Source organism: Piliocolobus tephrosceles, chromosome 2, assembly GCF_002776525.5.
Source record: "Piliocolobus tephrosceles isolate RC106 chromosome 2, ASM277652v3, whole genome shotgun sequence".
In the NCBI taxonomy this organism is placed as follows: Eukaryota; Metazoa; Chordata; class Mammalia; order Primates; family Cercopithecidae; genus Piliocolobus; species Piliocolobus tephrosceles.
Window position 1 is genome coordinate 87,770,924 of NC_045435.1, and position 17,474 is coordinate 87,788,397.

At 42.8% G+C, this 17,474-nt stretch overlaps 1 protein-coding gene across 2 annotated transcripts in view; it reads left to right on the forward strand.

Moving 5' to 3' along the window:
- The window catches only part of PRKAR2A (protein kinase cAMP-dependent type II regulatory subunit alpha), a 90,922-nt gene that overhangs the window by 27,886 nt on the left and 45,562 nt on the right, over positions 1-17,474 (forward strand). For both annotated transcript variants that reach the window (XM_023231461.2, XM_023231460.1), the window contains exon 2: positions 11,212-11,247. In XM_023231461.2, the coding sequence (XP_023087229.1) occupies positions 11,212-11,247 (36 nt within the window). The remainder of the gene's footprint in view (positions 1-11,211; positions 11,248-17,474) is intronic.

Here is a 17,474-nt window from a genome sequence, read left to right on the forward strand (position 1 = left end):
GGCTGGAGTGCAGTGGCGCGATCTCGGCTGACTGCAACCTCCACCTCCCAGGTTCAAGCAATTCTCCTGCGTCAGCCTCCTGGGTAGCTGGAACTACAGGCGCCCGCCACCATGCCTGGCTAATTTTTTGTATTTTTAGTAGAGATGGGGTTTCACTGTGTTAGCTAGGGTGGTGTCAATCTCCTGACCTCATGATCCGCCAGCCTCAGCCTCCCAAAGTGCTGGGATTACAGGTGTGAGCCACCTTGCCCGTCTAGCTTCTTTTTTAAAGCATAATAAAGTTAACTTACTCTTTGTCAGGTATGAGCTAAGTCATATATATATGATATATAAAATATGTATGTATGTCATATACTTTATATGTATGTATATGTGCGTGTGTGTGTATGTATGTTTGAGTGTGTGTGTGTATGTATTTATATCTCACATCACAAAACCATGCCAGCACCGTCTGAATATCAAGGGGCTTTAGAACTGGTAAATTGAAGGCCGGGCGCAGTGGCTCATGCGTATAATTCCAGCACTTTGGGAGGCTGAGGTGGGCAGATCACCTGAGGTCAGGAGTTCGAGACCAACCTAGCTGACATGGCAAAACCCTGTTTCTACTGAAAATACAAAAATTAGCCAGACTTGGTGGTGGGCGCCTGTAGTTTCCCAGCTACTTGGGAGGCCGAGGCAGGAAAATCACTTGAACCTAGGAGGTGGAGGCTGCGTTGAGCAGAGATCGCACCATTGCATTCCAACCTGGGCAACAGAGCGAGACTCTGTCGTAAAAATAAAACAGCCAGGCGTGGTGGCTCACACCTGTAATCCCAGCACTTTGGGAGGCCGAAGCGGGCAGATCACGAGGTCAGGAGATCGAGACCATCCTGGCTAACACGGTGAAACCCCGTCTCTACTAAAAATACAAAAAATTAGCCAGGCATCTTGGCGGGCACCTGTAGTCCCAGCTACTCAGCAGGCTGAGGCAGGAGAATGGCGTGAACCCAGGAGGCGGAGCTTGCAGTGAGCCGAGATCGCGCCACTGCACTCCAGCTTGGGCGACAGAGTGAGACTCTGTCTCAAAAAAAAAAAAAAGCTTTTTCTGCTCAAAATTGCCTGTAACACCAAATGAATAAAGGATGTGGTAAATTGTTTTCTTGTTACTACACCTCAGAACCTACTGAGTCATTGCTGAATTGTGTTGTAGGATGTGCTTGTTTATTGTTAGTCACAATTAGATTATAAGCTCCATGAGGACAGATGGTTTGTTTTGCTCCTTCCCTAATCTCAATGTCTAGCATATAGTAAATATTTTACTAAATGGATGAAAAATGTCCTAGTTCTTTCCTGCTTATTTCCGAATCTCTTTCTTTTCCTTCCTATTTTCCTAGTACTTAAATACATGACTCATGGTGAAGGACTTTCAATAGTTTTTTTTTTTTTTAAGTGCTTTATTGAGATGTAATTTATATCCATACAATTCACCCATTTTAAGTGTACAATTTTTTAGTAAACTTACAGACTTGTACAGCTATCACCACACTTTGAGAACATTTTTCACCCCCAAAAGTTCCCTCTTTTGTGTCTATTTGCAGTCACTCCCCATTCCCTCTGCAGCCCCAGCCTACCGCTAATCTAGTTTGTGTTTTTCTAGTTTTAACTTTTCTGGCATTTTACATAAATGGAATCGCTCAATATGTGGTCTTTTTTGAGCCTGGCTTACTTTTGACTTTGCATAATGCCTTTTTTTTTTAAATTGAGGTGAAATTCGAACAACATATAATTAATCTTTTTAAAGTGTATAATTTTGTGGCATTTAGCACATTCACAATGTTATGCACCCACTGCAGCTCTCTAGTTGCAACATCTTTTCATTCCCTCAGAAGAACAACCTGTACCCAATAAATAATCACTTTTCATTCTCCCCTCCTTTCATTTCTTGGCAACCATCAGTTGGCTTGCCTCTATGGGTTAACTATTCTGGATATTTCATATAAAAGGAATCATACAATATGTGATTTTTGTGTGTGTGTCTGACTGCTTTTATTTAAATATTTTTGGGGTTCATCCAAGTCACGTAAGTCAGTAATGATTCCTTTTTATGGTTGACAGGGTCTGTTGCTCTGTCACCCAGGCTTGAGTACAGTGGCATGATCGCAGTTCACTGCAACCTTGGCCTCCCAGGCTCAAGCCATCCTCCCACCTCAGCGTCTGAGGTAGCTGTGACTACAGTCATTAGCCACTGTACCTGACTAATTAATTTTTTTTGTTTGCTTGTTTTTGGAGAGACGAGGTCTTATTACATTGCCCAGGCTGGTAATCATTCCATCTTGGCCTCCCAAAGTGCTGGGATTACAGACTTGAGCCACTACACCTGCCCCATTTTTTTTTTTTTAATTTTTAAGATTAAAATTAAGAGATAGAGTCCCTCTGTTGCCCAGGTTGAAGTGCAGTGGTACAGTCATGGCTCACCGCAGCCTCGAACTCCTGGGCTCAATGGATCCCCTACTCCAGCCCCCTGAGTAGCTGGGAATCAAGTGCATGCCACCTTGCCTGGCTAATTTTTAAAATTTTTGTAAAGACATGGGGTCTTTCTGTGTTGCATGGGCTGGTCTCAAACTCCTGAGCTCAAATGATCCTCCTGCCTCGGCCTCCCAAAATGCTGAGATTATAAGCATGAGCCACTGCTCCCGGGCCCATGTCAATTCTTATAGGCCCATTGCATACATTTAAATGGCTACATAGAGGTTTGTACTCATGCCTATAATCCCAGCACTTTGGGAGGCCGAGGCGGGCGGATCATCCTGATGAGGTCAGGAGATCGAGACCATCCTGGCTAACACGGTGAAACCCTGTCTCTACTAAAAACACAAAAAAATTAGCTGGGCATGGTGGTGGCCACCTGTAGTCCCAGCTGCTGGGGAGGCTGAGGCAGCAGAATGGCATGAACCTGGGAGGGGGAGCTTGCGTTGAGCTGAGATCGTGCCACTACACTCCAGCCTGGGTGACATAGCAAGACTCTGTCTCAAAAAAATAAAGTACACAGTAAGATATGCATGGGTTATATGCAAATACTGTGCTGTTCTACATTTTTGAGTATCTTCAGATCTGAGTATCTTCAGATTTTGGTATCCATGGGGATCTGGAACCAATTCCCCACGGATACTGAGGGATGATTATATACACAAATATATGTATATATTCATCTACGTGTGTGTGTGTGTATACACACACACACACACACACATATATATTTCTCTCCATATGTGAGTTTTGTCGAGAACATATTCCTAGAACTGGAATTGTTCCTGGGTTAAAGGCAGTTTACATTTAAAATTTTAACAGAGACTGTCAAATTGTCCTCCTCAATGTTAAGATCACTCTGATAAGTGTGAAGAGAATTGATTGACAATGGGAAAAAAGGTTTTGAGGCTACTGCAAGTCATCCAAGCAAGAAATGATGTGCCTCAGACTAGGATGACAGTAGAGATCAAGGAAGGTAGACTGATTTGAGAGACGAAGTGGGAGAGAGAACAGATGGAATTGTTAATGAAGTAGATGTGAGTAGTGAAAGAGAGGAAAGAGTCTAGAATGATTCGGGTGGATCTGCGACTTCAACTAGAGTTGCTATGTGAGATGAAAACCAACTTGTCATGGCCAGACCAGATGACTCCATAGATACTTTGTAACTCTGACATTTTACGATTTTAGAATTTATGACAACAGACTTATTTATAGATTGAATGAGAGCCATATTGAATACTTTGTCTTTTATAGTTGCAGAGATGTAATTTCATTTGATTGGCATTTGTAGAGCAAGCACTGACACATTGAGTCTGTCACTAAACTATACAGGTTTTTTTTTTGAAATGGAGTCTTGCTCTGTCACCGAGGCTGGAGTGCAGTGGTGCAATCTTGGCTCACCGCAACCTCTGCCTCCCAAGTTAAGTGATTCTTCTACCTCAGACTCGTGAGTAGCTAGGATTACAGGAGTGCGTCACCACCCCTAGCTAATTTTTTTTTGTATTTTTAGTAGAGACAGGGTTTCACCGTATTTGCCAGGCTAGTCTTGAACTTCTGACCTCAAGTGATCCACCCGCTTCAGCCTCCCAGAGTGCTGGGATTACAGGTGTAAGCTACTGCACTTGGCCTAAACTGTATAGATTCTTTCTCATCTCTGGAATCTATTTGTTTTCCTTCTGTTCATAAGCCACACATCTAACCTAAGCCACTACCTTTGTCTATCAACTATAGTCAAAGTGATCTTTATATAATCTAGTCTGCAATGACTTCTTTTGCTCCAGGTACTTCATATTGTAACAGAAGTGCTCTGTCCGCTGCTGATCCACTCACAGTGAACATTTCAAAATGGTTCTGCTTGGCCAGGCGCGGTGGCTAACACCTGTAATCCCAGCACTTTGGGAAGCCGTGGTGGGCGGATCACTTGAGGCCAGGAGTTCATGACCAGCCTGGCCAATGTGGCAAAACCCTGTCTCTACTAAAAAAACAAAAATTAACAGGCCAGGCGCGGTGGCTCATGCCTGTAATCCTAGCATTTTGGGAGGCTGAGGCAGGTGGATCACCTGTCAGGAGTTCAAGACCAGCCTGGCCAACATGGTGAAACTCTATCTCTAAAAAAAATACAGGCTGGGCGCGGTGGCTCACGCCTGTGATCCCAGCACTTTGGGAGGCCAAGGTGGGCGGATCACGAGGTTGGGAGATTGAGACCATCCTGGCTAACACGGTGAAACCCCATCTCTACTAAAAATACAAAACATTAGCTGGGTGTGGTGGCAGGCATCTGTAGTCCTAGCTACTCAGGAGGCTGAGGCAGGAGAATGGCGTGAACCCCGGAGGCGGAGCTTGCAGCGAGCCAAGATCTCACCACTGTACTCCAGCCTGGGCGACAGAGCAAGTCTCCATCTCAAAAAAACAAAAAACAAAAAACCCTGTCTCTTAAAAAAAAATACAAAATAAATTTAACTGGGCATGGTGGCGGGTGCCTGTAATCCCAGCTACTTGGGAGGCTGAGGCAGGAGATTCACTTGAACCTGGGAGGTGGAGGTTGCAGTGAGCTGAGACTGTGCCATTACACTCAAGCCTGGGCAATAAGAGCGAAACTCATCTCGATAAAAAAATACATAAATTAGCCAGGCGTGGTGGTGCGCACCTGTAGTCCCAGCTACTCAGGTGGCGGAGGCATGAGAATTGCTTGAACTCAGGAGGCGGAGGTTGCAGTGAGCCAAGATCACGCCACTGTACTGCAACCTGGGCAACAGACCAAAACTGTCTCAAAAATAAAACAAAAACCACACACAAAAACAAAAAAAACAAAATGATTCTGCTCAATTCCACCTTGTTTGAGATGCCCAAGTCTCACCCTTTTTCCAGTGTTCTTATAGCTGTTCAGGACTGGAGGTGTCAGGGTATGAGTGGAAGCAGGGAGCCTGCAGGTGCAGAATCAATGGATTTTTTGTTTCCCCGAGCTGGAGTTTCGCTCTTATGCCCAGGCTGGAGTGAAGTGGTATGATTTTGGCTCACTGCACCCTCCACCCCCCGAGGTTCAAGCGATTCTCCTGCCTCAGCCTCTGGAGTAGCTGGGATTATAGGCGCCAGCCACCACACCTGACTAATTTTTGTATTTTTATTAGAGACAGCGTTTTGCCATGTTGGCCAGGCTGGTCTCAAACTCCTGACCTCAGGTGATCCACCCACCTCAGCCTCCCAAAGTGCTGGAATTACAGGTGTGAGCCACCGCGCCCGACCAGAATCAATGAATTAAGAGGAAAGGTATTCTGTACTGGAGGACTTCCTTGTCATTGCCTGGTTCTGGATAGAGGGATCTTTCTTTCCCGTTTTCTCAATTATGGCTTCCTCTCCCATTAAGTTTTGATCACTAGTCTCCAGACTACTACTACTGGCTTTTCAATCCCCTCCAAGAGAATCTTTATCAAGTACTTTATATGTTTGTTCCTGCCCCCCTCTCTCAGGTGAAGGAGACAGGGGATACAGAGGAACAACCAGTTAAAGTCTTCTGAATATTGCTGTGCCACAGCATGGCTTCCAGATTGGTTTACCGTGATATCTGTACTCTTTTCCCACATTGCTTATACTCATGCCATAACACACTCCTTTCATTTCTTGAAATCACAAGCTCATTTACCTTCTAGCCCAAATGTAGTTAGACATGGTTTCTGAACCCAGAACCTATCTCCTCTCTGTCTCACAGAGCACTCTGTACTTGCCATTGTTGTAGTATATATCACACTATTATGATTTTGTTGTTGTTGATTTTTCCACTAGATCCTAAAAGGTCTTTGTAGACAAGGGAACATATTAAATCATCTTTATTTCCTTGCTGGATAGCACAGTGCCAGTTATGGGAAGGCTCAGAAACTATTTTTTGAATGAATGAATGTGTATTAGGCACCAACCAATATTGAGCTATTTTTTATTTTTTTAAATTCAGAGATGAAAGAATTAATACAGAAGAACAATATAAGGCCAGATGCGGTGGCTCACACCTGTAATCCCAGCACTTTAGGATGCCTATGTGGGCGGATCACTTGAGGTCAGTAGTTTGAGACCAGTCTGGCTAACATGGTGAAGTCCCATCTCTACTAAAAATACAAAAATCAGGCCGGGCATGGTGGCTCACGCCTGTAATCCTAGCACTTTGTGAGGCCAAGGTGAGTGGATCATCTGAGGCCAGGAGTTCGACATAGCCAATGTCGAAACCCCATTACTACTAAAAATACAAAAAAAAATTAGCCAGTTCTAGTGGCAGGTGCCTGTAATCCCAGCTACTTGGGAGGCTGAGGCAGGAGAATTGCTTGAACCCAGTGGAGGCTGCAGTGAGCCAAGATTGTGCCATTGCACTCCAGCCTGGGAAACAAGAACAAAACTCTGTCTCAAAACAAACAACAATAATAATAATAATAATAATAATAATAGTAATAGTTGCAGGATGGGCACCGTGGCTCATGCTGTAATTTCTGCACTTTGGGAGGCCAAGGTGGGCAGATCACTTCAGGTCAGGAGTTCAAGACCAGCCTGGCCAACATGGTGAAATCTCGTCTCTACTAAAAATATAAAAATTAGTCGAGCATGGTGGCACATGCCTATAATCCCAGCTACATAGGACGCTGAGGCAGGAGAATTGCTTAAACCTGGGAGGCAAAGGTTGCAGTGAGCCGAGATCACACCACTGCACTCCAGACTGGGCAACAGAGGAAGAATCTGTCTCAAAAAAGAAGAAATACTTCTTTTTTTAATTGTAGGCATTCGTAACCATGTATTTCACTCTTAGCACTGCTTTTGGTGCATCCCCTAAATTTTGTTATATTGTTTTTGTTTTTATTTGTTTCGAGGTATTTTCTAATTTCCCTTTTAATTTATATGTATATGTAAATTAATATTGTTGTGATAGGTTATTGGTCATGATGTTTTACAATTATTTTTCCAGCATTTTAAGATGTTATGTTCTGAGAGAGAGTGCCTGGCACTACAGTTTTTAATTTCAATGACCGCTTTTTTCCATAGAAGTTCAGTTTTTTCCAAGTCTCCCTGTTTTTTTAAATTTTATTTTAAATTTTTGTTTGTTTTTTGAGACAAAGTCTCACTGTGTGACCCAAGCTGGAGGGGAGTGCAGTGGCGTGATGACAGCTTATTGCAACCTTGACCTCTTTGGGCTCATGTGATTCTCTCTCCTGAGTAACTGGGACAGTAGGCTTATGCCACCATGTCTGGCTTATTTTTGTATTTTTTGTAGAGACAAGGTTTCTCCATGCTGCCCAGGTTAGCCTCGAGCTTCAAGCCTCAAGCAGTCCTCCCATCTCTGGTCATTTTTAATCATATCTTAATTTTTCTTTATGCTTTTGCTTCCTTTTTTATTTTTTTAAAGTTTTTTGCTTTTTTATGTCTTTGTTTTAAATATACTGTTCTTATTTTATAATAGTTCTGTAATCATGATCTCTAACCCTTTGAGATATTCCCTTAGAGCACCCATGGTAAATTGTTTCATTGTGTGTTTTATAATTTTAGGTAATGTAGTCATGTTCACTGGGGCTTTAATTATAGAAATCTCACGAGATCTGGGTTGATGACCTAAAGTGGTATATCATCTGTCTACCTGAGTGACAGGCTGGAGTGTGGTTGTGTGATCACGGCTCACTGCAGCCTCTGCCTCCCTGGGCTTAGGAGATCCTTTCACCTTAGCCCCCTGAATAACTGGAACTACAGGCCCATGGCACAATTCCCAGCTAATTTTTTGTTTGTTTGTTTGTTTGTTTTTGGTAGAGATGGGATTTCGTTGTATTGCCTGGGCTGGTCTCAAACTCCTGGGCTCAAGCGATCCTGCCTCAGCCTCCCAAAGTGCTGGCATTACACGCGTGAGGCACAAGGCCCGTCCAGACACATGTGTTTCAAATGATCAAAGGAAATTATTGGCTACTGGTTCTAAATAATTCTAGTCATATGATAAATGAGCATTTGCCTCCTTCCTGGGACTATTTTTGTTACAGAGGCCTTACGTTAATTTTATTTGTCTCCCTGAGCCATCTTCAGTTTGTTTTTACCTAATACTCATATTTCTCTTTCTTAAAGGGCAGGAAGTCTTAACATGTTTTTTAAAAAATAAAAATAATCTTGGCCGGATGTGATGGCTCATGCCCATGATCCCAGCACTTTGGGAGTCCGAGGCGGGTGGATCACTTGAGGTCAGGAGTTCAAGACCAGCCTGGCCAAAATAGAGAAACCCCATCTTTACTAAAAATACTAAAATTAGCCAGGCATGGTTGTGGGCGCCTGTAATCCCAGCTACTCAGGAGGCTGAAACAGGAGAATTGCTTGAACCTGGAGATGGAGGTTGCAGTGAGCCAAGATTGTGCCACTGCACCTCAGCCTGGGCGACACAGTGAGATTCTGTCTCAAAAAAATAAATAAATAAATAAAAATAATCAGATTAAGCTTTGAAGGTTAGGAAAAAACCTTATGCAGATAATATGGTTTACTAGTGAGAATTTAGGTAACAGAAATAAAATGATAAGTGAAAAGTCAAAAAAAAAAGTTTTTGGGTTTTTTTTGACATAAAGACATGTGGTACATTTTCCTGATTAATGTACTGTCCATGGGCAGGTGAAAACTCACCCATATTGGCAGGGGGAAGTATAACTTAATTTACTTTTAATTTTAGTGTAATACTCTTTAAATAAGTTATTATATTTTTATTTTATTTTATTTTACTTTATTTTATTTTATTTTGAGATAGAATCTTGCTCTGTCACCCAGACTGGAATACAGTGATACGATCTTGGGTCACTGCAGTCTCCGCCTCCTGGGTTCACGCCATTCTGCCTCAGCCTCCTGAGTAGCTGGACTGCAGGCACCCGCCACTACGCCCATCTAATTTTTTGTATTTTTAGTAGAGATGAGGTTTCACCATGTTAGCCAGGATGGTCTCGATCTCCTGACCTCGTGATCTGTCTGCCTTGGCCTCCCAAAGTGCTGGGATTACAGACGTGAACCACCACGCCTGGCCTATGTTTATTTTTATTTTATTTTATTTTTTTTAGATGGAGTCTCATTCTGTCACCCAGGTTGGAGTGCAGTGGCGTAGTCTTGGCTCATTGCAACCTCCATCACCTGGGTTCAAGCTATTCTTCTGACTCAGCCTCCCAAGTAGCTGGGATTACAGGCATACACCATCACACCGGCTAATTTTTGTATTTTTAGTAGAGACTGGGTTTCACCATGTTGGCCAGGCTAGTCTTGAACTCCTGACCTTGGGTGTTCCACTTGCCTTGGCCTCCCAAAGTATTGGAATTACAGACATGAGCCACCACGCCTGGCCTAAGTTATTTTAAAATGCAGTATAAATGCTATTATCTAGCAGGTATGAGGATTATCTTTAAAGAACTTTATTACTTTATTTATTTATTTATTACTTTTTTTTTTTTTTTTTTTTTGAGACGGAGTCTCGCTCTGTCGCCCGGGCTGGAGTGCAGTGGCGGTATCTCAGCTCATTGCAAGCTCCGCCTCCCAGGTTCACGCCATTCTCCTGCCTCAGCCTCCTGAGTAGCTGGGACTACAGGCGCCCACCACCTCGCCCGGCTAGTTTTTTGTATTTTTTAGTAGAGATGGGGTTTCACCATGTTAGCCAGGATAGTCTCGATCTCCTGCCCTCGTGATCCACCCGTCTCAGCCTCCCAAAGTGCTGGGATTACAGGCTTGAGCCACCGCGCCCGGCCTATTGTTTTTTTTTTTTTATTGAGACAGAGTCTGCCTCCGTCACCAAGGCTGGAGTGCGGTGGCAGGATCTCAGCTCACTGCAATCTCTACCTCCTGGGTTCAAGTGATTCTCATGCCTCAGCCTTCTGAGTAGCTGGGATTACAGGCAAGTGCCACCATGCCTGGCTGGGTTTTTTTGTATTTTTAATAGAGATGGGGTTTCACCATGTTGGCCAGGCTGATCTTGAACTCCTGACCTTAAGTGATCTGCTCACCTTGGCCTCCCAAAGCACTGGGATGACAGGTGTGAACCATCTCACTCGGCCTAAAGGATATTAAAGAAGAAAATTTCGGGCCGGGTGCAGTGGCTCACGCCTGTAATCCCAGCACTTTGGGAGGCCGAGATGGGTGGATCACGAGGTCAGGAGATGGAGACCATCCTGGCTAACACAGTGAAACCCCATCTCTACTAAAAAAATACAAAAATAATAGCTGGGCCTGGTGGCGGGCACCTGTAGTCCCAGCTATGCGGGAGGCTGAGGCCATAGAATGGCATGAATCTGGGAGGCGGAGCTTGCAATGAGCCAAGATTTTGCCACTGCACTCCAGCCCAGGTGACAGAGTGAGACTCCATCTCAAAAAAAAAAAAAAAGAAAATTTCACTATTTTATATCATAACATTATCAATAAATTTGGTAGACTTCTTATTCAATTGGAGTGATACAAATTAGATGGAATGTAGATGTGAGCAGAAATAAAATTGCCAGTTTGAGTATATCGAAGGTATAAAGAGTTTGTTTTCAAAGAAATATTGTATTTCTTATATTGTCTTAATATGATCGCATTGAACAACTATTTGTGATTGAGTTTGGAAGACTATGAAATCGCCCACTGCTTGGTTTTGAGGGACTTAGGTCTATTGTAAAAGACTTGCAAAAAGGGAGGATAAAGATGGGGCCTGGTGACATAATAATGACTAAATGTTGCTTCTTTATTTTGCAGTTCCAATTCCTAGCAGATTTAATAGACGAGTATCAGGTATGTGTTCTATTTCATAACATACTACTCAAATGCTGTTTTAAGATAGGAATATATTGAAAAAACAGATATGTTGAATAAAAAGATAAGCTCCCATCACAGAATATTATCTAAAAGTAAAATTACCTATAGTTTCTTTATTCTGTTTTTAAGTTCTGAGTATGTATGTACATATTTTATATTGCTATAATTGGTACAGTTTGTCTATTTGCATTTATGTCATTACTATTTTTTCATGTTTATAATTACAGCTTCAGAAAATGATTTTTCATATTCCTGTTTCTGGTATTCTGGCTTATGCCGCCATTAACTCTTACATGTACCTTTTTGAGCCACTTGAATTATTTCCTCAATTTGGGTACTGGAAGTGATATTCTCTGGTCAGAGACTGAGCATTGCCTTGGCTTTTTCTCCCTTATTTTCTAGAGACAGTTCACAGATTAGGCTGCTGGGAGAAAGGCACCCTGTACATGCCTCTTTTCCACCAATATCTTAATAACATGGAATTTAGATGTAAAATAGTACTTCACATCATTTTATATGGCATTTCTTTTGGTTGTTAGAAAAAAATGAATGCTGGCCAGGCGCAGTGGCTCACACCTGTTATTCCAGCACTTTGGAGGGTCTTGGTGGGCGGATCACAAGGTCAGGAGCTCGAGACTAGACTGGCTAACATGGTGAAACCTGTGTCTACTAAAAATACAAAAGAATTAGCCAGGTGCAGTAGTGCGCCCCTGTAGTCCCAGCTACTTGGGAGGGTGAGTCAGGAGAATCACTTGAACCCAGGAGGCGGAGGTTTCAGTGAGCCAGGATCACGCCACTGCACTCCAGCCTGGGCAACAGAGCGAGACTCCATCTCAAAAAAAAAAAAAAAAGGAACGCTTTCCAAATATGGGAAATCTGTTTGTATTTTCTTATGTGGTACTAGGTTGGTAATATTTTGCCCTTTTTTCTGATATAGTCCATATTAGTTTAAAAATAAGTTTAGATAAACTTTCTATCCAGGTTTTTGACCTTTTGAAATTTTTAATGCAAAATTTCCTTAGGTGGTTATGCTAGTTTTTTAAATTGAGTTAGAGATGTTAATATATGACTGTTACCTCAAACACTGCTGAACACATAGGCACTCAGTAAATATTTATTGAATATGCACATCATTTTTTTTTTTAAAAAAGATTGTTCCTGAGAAGGCTCCCCTTTTTTTCATAAAGCTGGTAAATATATTTTATGAAAGTTTTTCTTAAAGTGTTTGACTTTTTAATAAATGTGAAATTTATTTGGTAGTACAGTGGAATGTTAATGTGTTTCAAAACTGCTAGGCAAGTGGTATGTATCACATTGTTCTTTCATATTTCCTTGTTTTAGGAAGGTTTCTTGATTTGAAATTGTCATCTGACCTATTATAGTGCTAGGAATTCCTTTTCTATCCCTTAATCTTTGTCTTTGAGAAAATCGGCTCATTTATGTTTTCAGAAAGCTTTTGTTATCATTCTACACAAAAATCTGTTGAAAGGAGGTTGAAGAATATGTTATGGTCAGAGAATCAATATCCTGAGACTAGGTATTAAGGTTAGTTTGATACCCGTAAACTATTATCTTCCATTTTTGTTCATCTCTGCCCTGCACCTTTTTTTCCTCTGAAAGATTAGGTAAATCCCTTGACATCTGTAGGATAGGTCTGGGAGATGGAGAGTATAGTGATACCTCCTCCCTAGATCACAGTTGGTGTTAGTTTGTGAATTGCTGCTTGGCCCTCTGCCAGTATTGTTCAAATCTTGAACCTTGCGGAAGACACAGACAAGTACATGGTATTATCCCTCCTCCTCAGATTTCTTAATCTGAGGATTTCAGATTGAAATGTTAAATGAAAATAAAAGATTTTTCAAATAATTCAGTAGGATGATACAGGAAAGTATCCTGTAATCATAAAGTATCCTCTACTAATACGTTACATTTTTTAAGTGCAGACTATGTGCTAGGTGCAGTTTTAAGGACTTTCTAAATGCCTGCCTTGTATTGTTGAATATAATCTTCAAAATAACACTTTCAGTGAGGTCCATACCATGATTATCCCCAATTTACAGACGAGGAAACTGGAAACAAGTAGAGGTTAAGTAACTTGCAGTAGTTGAGGTGAGCATATGCCCATAAGTAGCATGGATCCTAAGTACTTACCCTTGCTATCTCTAAGGATTCTTTCTTTTACCCTCTGGAACTCTTGGTTAGTCTTCAGCTAAATCCCCCAAATTATCACCCTGTTCTCTCAGTGCAGCTTTCACTTTCCAGCTGTAGCTGAAGCTTGGCTTGCCCTGTAGACTTCTCAAACAATGGCTCTTTCCTCTTCTACCTTGCTTGTAACACTGATGGGAAATGGGTGAATGTCTATTGATTCTCCTGGCTGCTTCCAGACCATTCTCTCTCCCTTCTCCCTGAAACTTTCAGTTTAAAACTTTGCATTATGGCTGGCCATGGTGGCTCACATCTGTAATCCCAGCACTTTGGGAGGCTGAGGTGTGAGGATTGCTTGAGCCTAGAAGTTTGAGACCAGCCGGGGCAACACAGTAAGACCCCATCTCTCAAAAAATTGAAAAAATTAGCTGGGCATGATGGTGCACACATGTAGTCCTAGCTATTCAGGAGGCTGAGTTAAGAAGATTGCTTGAGCCTGGAAGGTAAATGCTGTAGTGAGCTGTGATTGTTCCACTATACTCCATCCAGCCTGGGTGACAGAGTGAAATTCTATCTAAAAAAAAAATTAAAATAAAACTTAACGTTATTATATTTTACCAGCCACTGCTCCTCCTTGTTTTAGTCATCTAACAATCTCCAGGTTGTTCCTTCTTATTTCCACATACAGATGATTCTTCCAATGTCTGGCCTTCCATTCTTTGACCTCCTCTCCTCCAAGAATCTTGTCTTCCGGTTGTCCACCCTACTTCAGCCACTCACTCCCAATGGTCATACTCTGCTATGACAAGCATTGCAACTCTTTATCATTTCAGTGAGTGGTCCCATTCTGCAACCACTGCCTGCTGTCTTCTCAACTCCTTTGCTGTCCTACTCAAACCTGGATAACTTGTTGATTCTGCGGTCTTTTTACTATTCCTCACTTCTTCCTTACTAACCTTAAATTCCTGAGTCAGTGATTATAATCATTCCCTGGCATATACCCTCAATTTGCTTTTCCCTTTGTTTAAGTTTTTATTATTTATTTATTTGTTTGTTTGTTTATTTTGAAACAGGATCTCACTCTGTACCCATGCTAGAGTGCAGTGGCATGATCACGGCTCATTGCAGCCTCAACTTCCCAGGCTCCAGTGATCCTCCTGCCTCAACCTCCTGAGTAGCTGGGACCACAGGTGCACGCTACTATGCCTGGCTAATTTTTGTATTTTTAGTAGAGACAGGGTTTCACCATGTTGCATAGGTTGGTCTTGAATTCCTGAGCTCAAGCAATCCACTTAGCCTGGCCTTCTGGTGTGCTGGTTTTACAGGTGTGAGCCACCATACCTAGCCTTACTTTTCCCTTTTTATTTGCTTTGCTAAACTGACTTTGGTTAAGTTCAGTTCTCCACTTTGTGCCTGTACCAATAATAGCTGAACCTGGTTGGAGGAAAATAGATAGCCTTATTGACTGATCTTACTTTCAGTTCGTGATTATTAACTTCTAGTAGGCTCTTGATACCAGCAATCATGCTATGTTCCCGTGGGTTTTTTTTTAAATAAAGTTTTTTGAGACAGAGTCTTGCCTTGTCGCCCAGGCTAGAGTGCAGTGGCACAATCTTGGCTCACTTCAACCTCCACCTCTTGAGTTCAAATGATTCTCATGCTTTAGCCTCATTTTTGTATTTTAGTAGAAACGAGGTTTCACCATATTGGCCAGGCGGGTCTTGAACTCCTGGCCTCAGGTAATCTGCCTGCCTCGGCCTCCCAGCATGAGCCACTGCGCCCAGCCTTTTAAAATAAATATTAGGCCAGGCACGGTGGTTCATACCTATAATCCCAAGCACTTTGGGAGGCCGAGGCGGATGAATCACCTGAGGCCAGGAGTTTGAGAGCAGCCTGGCCGAGATGGTGAAACTCTGTCTTTACTAAAAATACTAAAAATTGGCTGGGCATGGTGGTGGATGACTATAATCCTAGCTATTCAGGAGGCTGAGGCAGGAGAATTGCTTGAACCTGGGAAGCGGAGGTTGCAGTGAGCTGAGATTGCGCCATTGCACTCCAGCCTGGGTGACAAGAGCAAGACTCTGTCTCATTAATTAATTAATTTGAGAAACAGGGTCTCCTTCTGTTGCCCAGGCTGGGCTAGAGTGCATTGGTACAGTCATAGCTTACTGCAGCCTTGAAATCGTGGGCTTAGGGGATCCTCCTGCCTCAGCCTCCTGAGTAGCTGGGACAACAAGTGTGCACCACCATGCCCAGCTAATTTATTTTTTGTAGAGATAAGGTCTCCCTTTGTTGCCCAGGCTGGTCTCAAACTCCTGGTTTCAAACTATCCTCCTATCTTGGCCTCCCAGTGTTTTGGGATTACAGGTGTGAGCCACATGCTCCATGCTTTGTTCACTTCTGTTCTCCTAGATAAGTCTTCCATACCTTCCCCTTCTCAAAACCTGCTATACCTCCTTCCTCATCCTTAGCAGATGATCTTGTTCCCTGTTTAACCAAAGAAGTAGGAAAACAAGAGAATTTCCAGAATCCCATCACTATCTATTCCTCACTTGCCTATGAGTTTACAGTATCCACCTGTGCTAGATCCCATCCCTTCATCCTTTTAGCTGTTAGCTCCTCTCCTGCATAATCTTTTATCTTTTAACTCAGTTATTCTTTCAGCAAAGACATATCATTGACTCTATTTCTTAAAAAATAAACTTTTTTTGACTGTTGTTTTCTCTTCAACCTTTTTCTCTCCATACCTTTAAAGCAAAACTGCTTGAAGGAGCTGTTTGTATTTGCTGTTTCTAGTTGCTTTACTTCTATTCTGAGATAGAGTCTGGCTGTGTCACCCAGGCGGGAGTGCAGTGGTGTGATCTCGGCTCACTGCTACCTCCACCTCCCAGGTACAAACGATTCCTGTACCTCAGCCTCTGAGTAGCTGGGATTACAGGCGTGTGCCGCCATGCCTGGCTAATTTTTGTGTTTTTAGTGGAGACAGGGTTTTGCCATGTTGGTGAGGCTGGCCTTGAACGCCTGGCCTCTTAAGCCTATTCTAATCAGACTTTTTTTTTTCCCTTTTAAACTCAGTGGTAAGAATCTAATCAGACTCTTGCTTCTCTATCTCACCAAAATTATCTTGTTTGCTCACTCACATTCTTCAGACCTTCATTTAAAGGACACCTTTTTCAGGCCAGGCGAGGTGGCCTGTAATCCCACCACTTTGGGAAGCCAAGGCGAGTGGATCACCTGAGGTCAGGAGTTCAAGACCAACCTGACCAACATGGTGAAACCCCATCTCTACTAAAAATACAAAATTAGGCCAGGTGTGGTGACTCATGTCTGTAATCCCAGCACTTTGGGAGGCCAAGGTGGGTGGATCACCTGAGATCAGGAGTTTGAAACTAACTTGGCCAACATGGTGAAACCCCATCTCTACTAAAAATACAAAAATTAGACGGGCGTGGTGGCAGGCGCCTGTAATCCCAGCTACTCAGGAGGCTGAGGCAGGAGAATTGCTTCAACCCGGGAGGCGGAGGTTGCAGTGAACCGAGATCGTACCATTGCACTCCAGCCTGGGCAACAAGAGTGAAACTGTCTCAAAAAAATTAAATAAACAAATAAATAAATACACACACAAAGTTAGCTGAGCATGATGGCACATGCCTGTAACCCAGCTTCTTGTGAGGCTGAGACAGGAGAATCACTTGAACTCTGGAAGACGGAGGTTACAGTGAGCCGAGATTGTGCCATTGCACTCCAGCCTGGGCAACAAGCGTGAAACTCCATCTCAAACAAACAAAAAAATACAAAAATTAGCTGGACGTGGCTGAGGCAGGAGAATTGCTTGAACCCAGGAGTCGGAGGTGTCAGTGAGCCGAGATCGCACCACTGCACTCCAGCCAGCGCTATAGAGCAAGACTCAGCCCGAATATAACATAACATAACATAACATAACATAACATAACATAACATAACATAACATAACATAAAACATAACATAGCCGGGCACGGTAGCTCATGCCTGTAATCCCAGCACTTTGGGAGGCTGAGGTGGGCTGCTCACCTGAGGT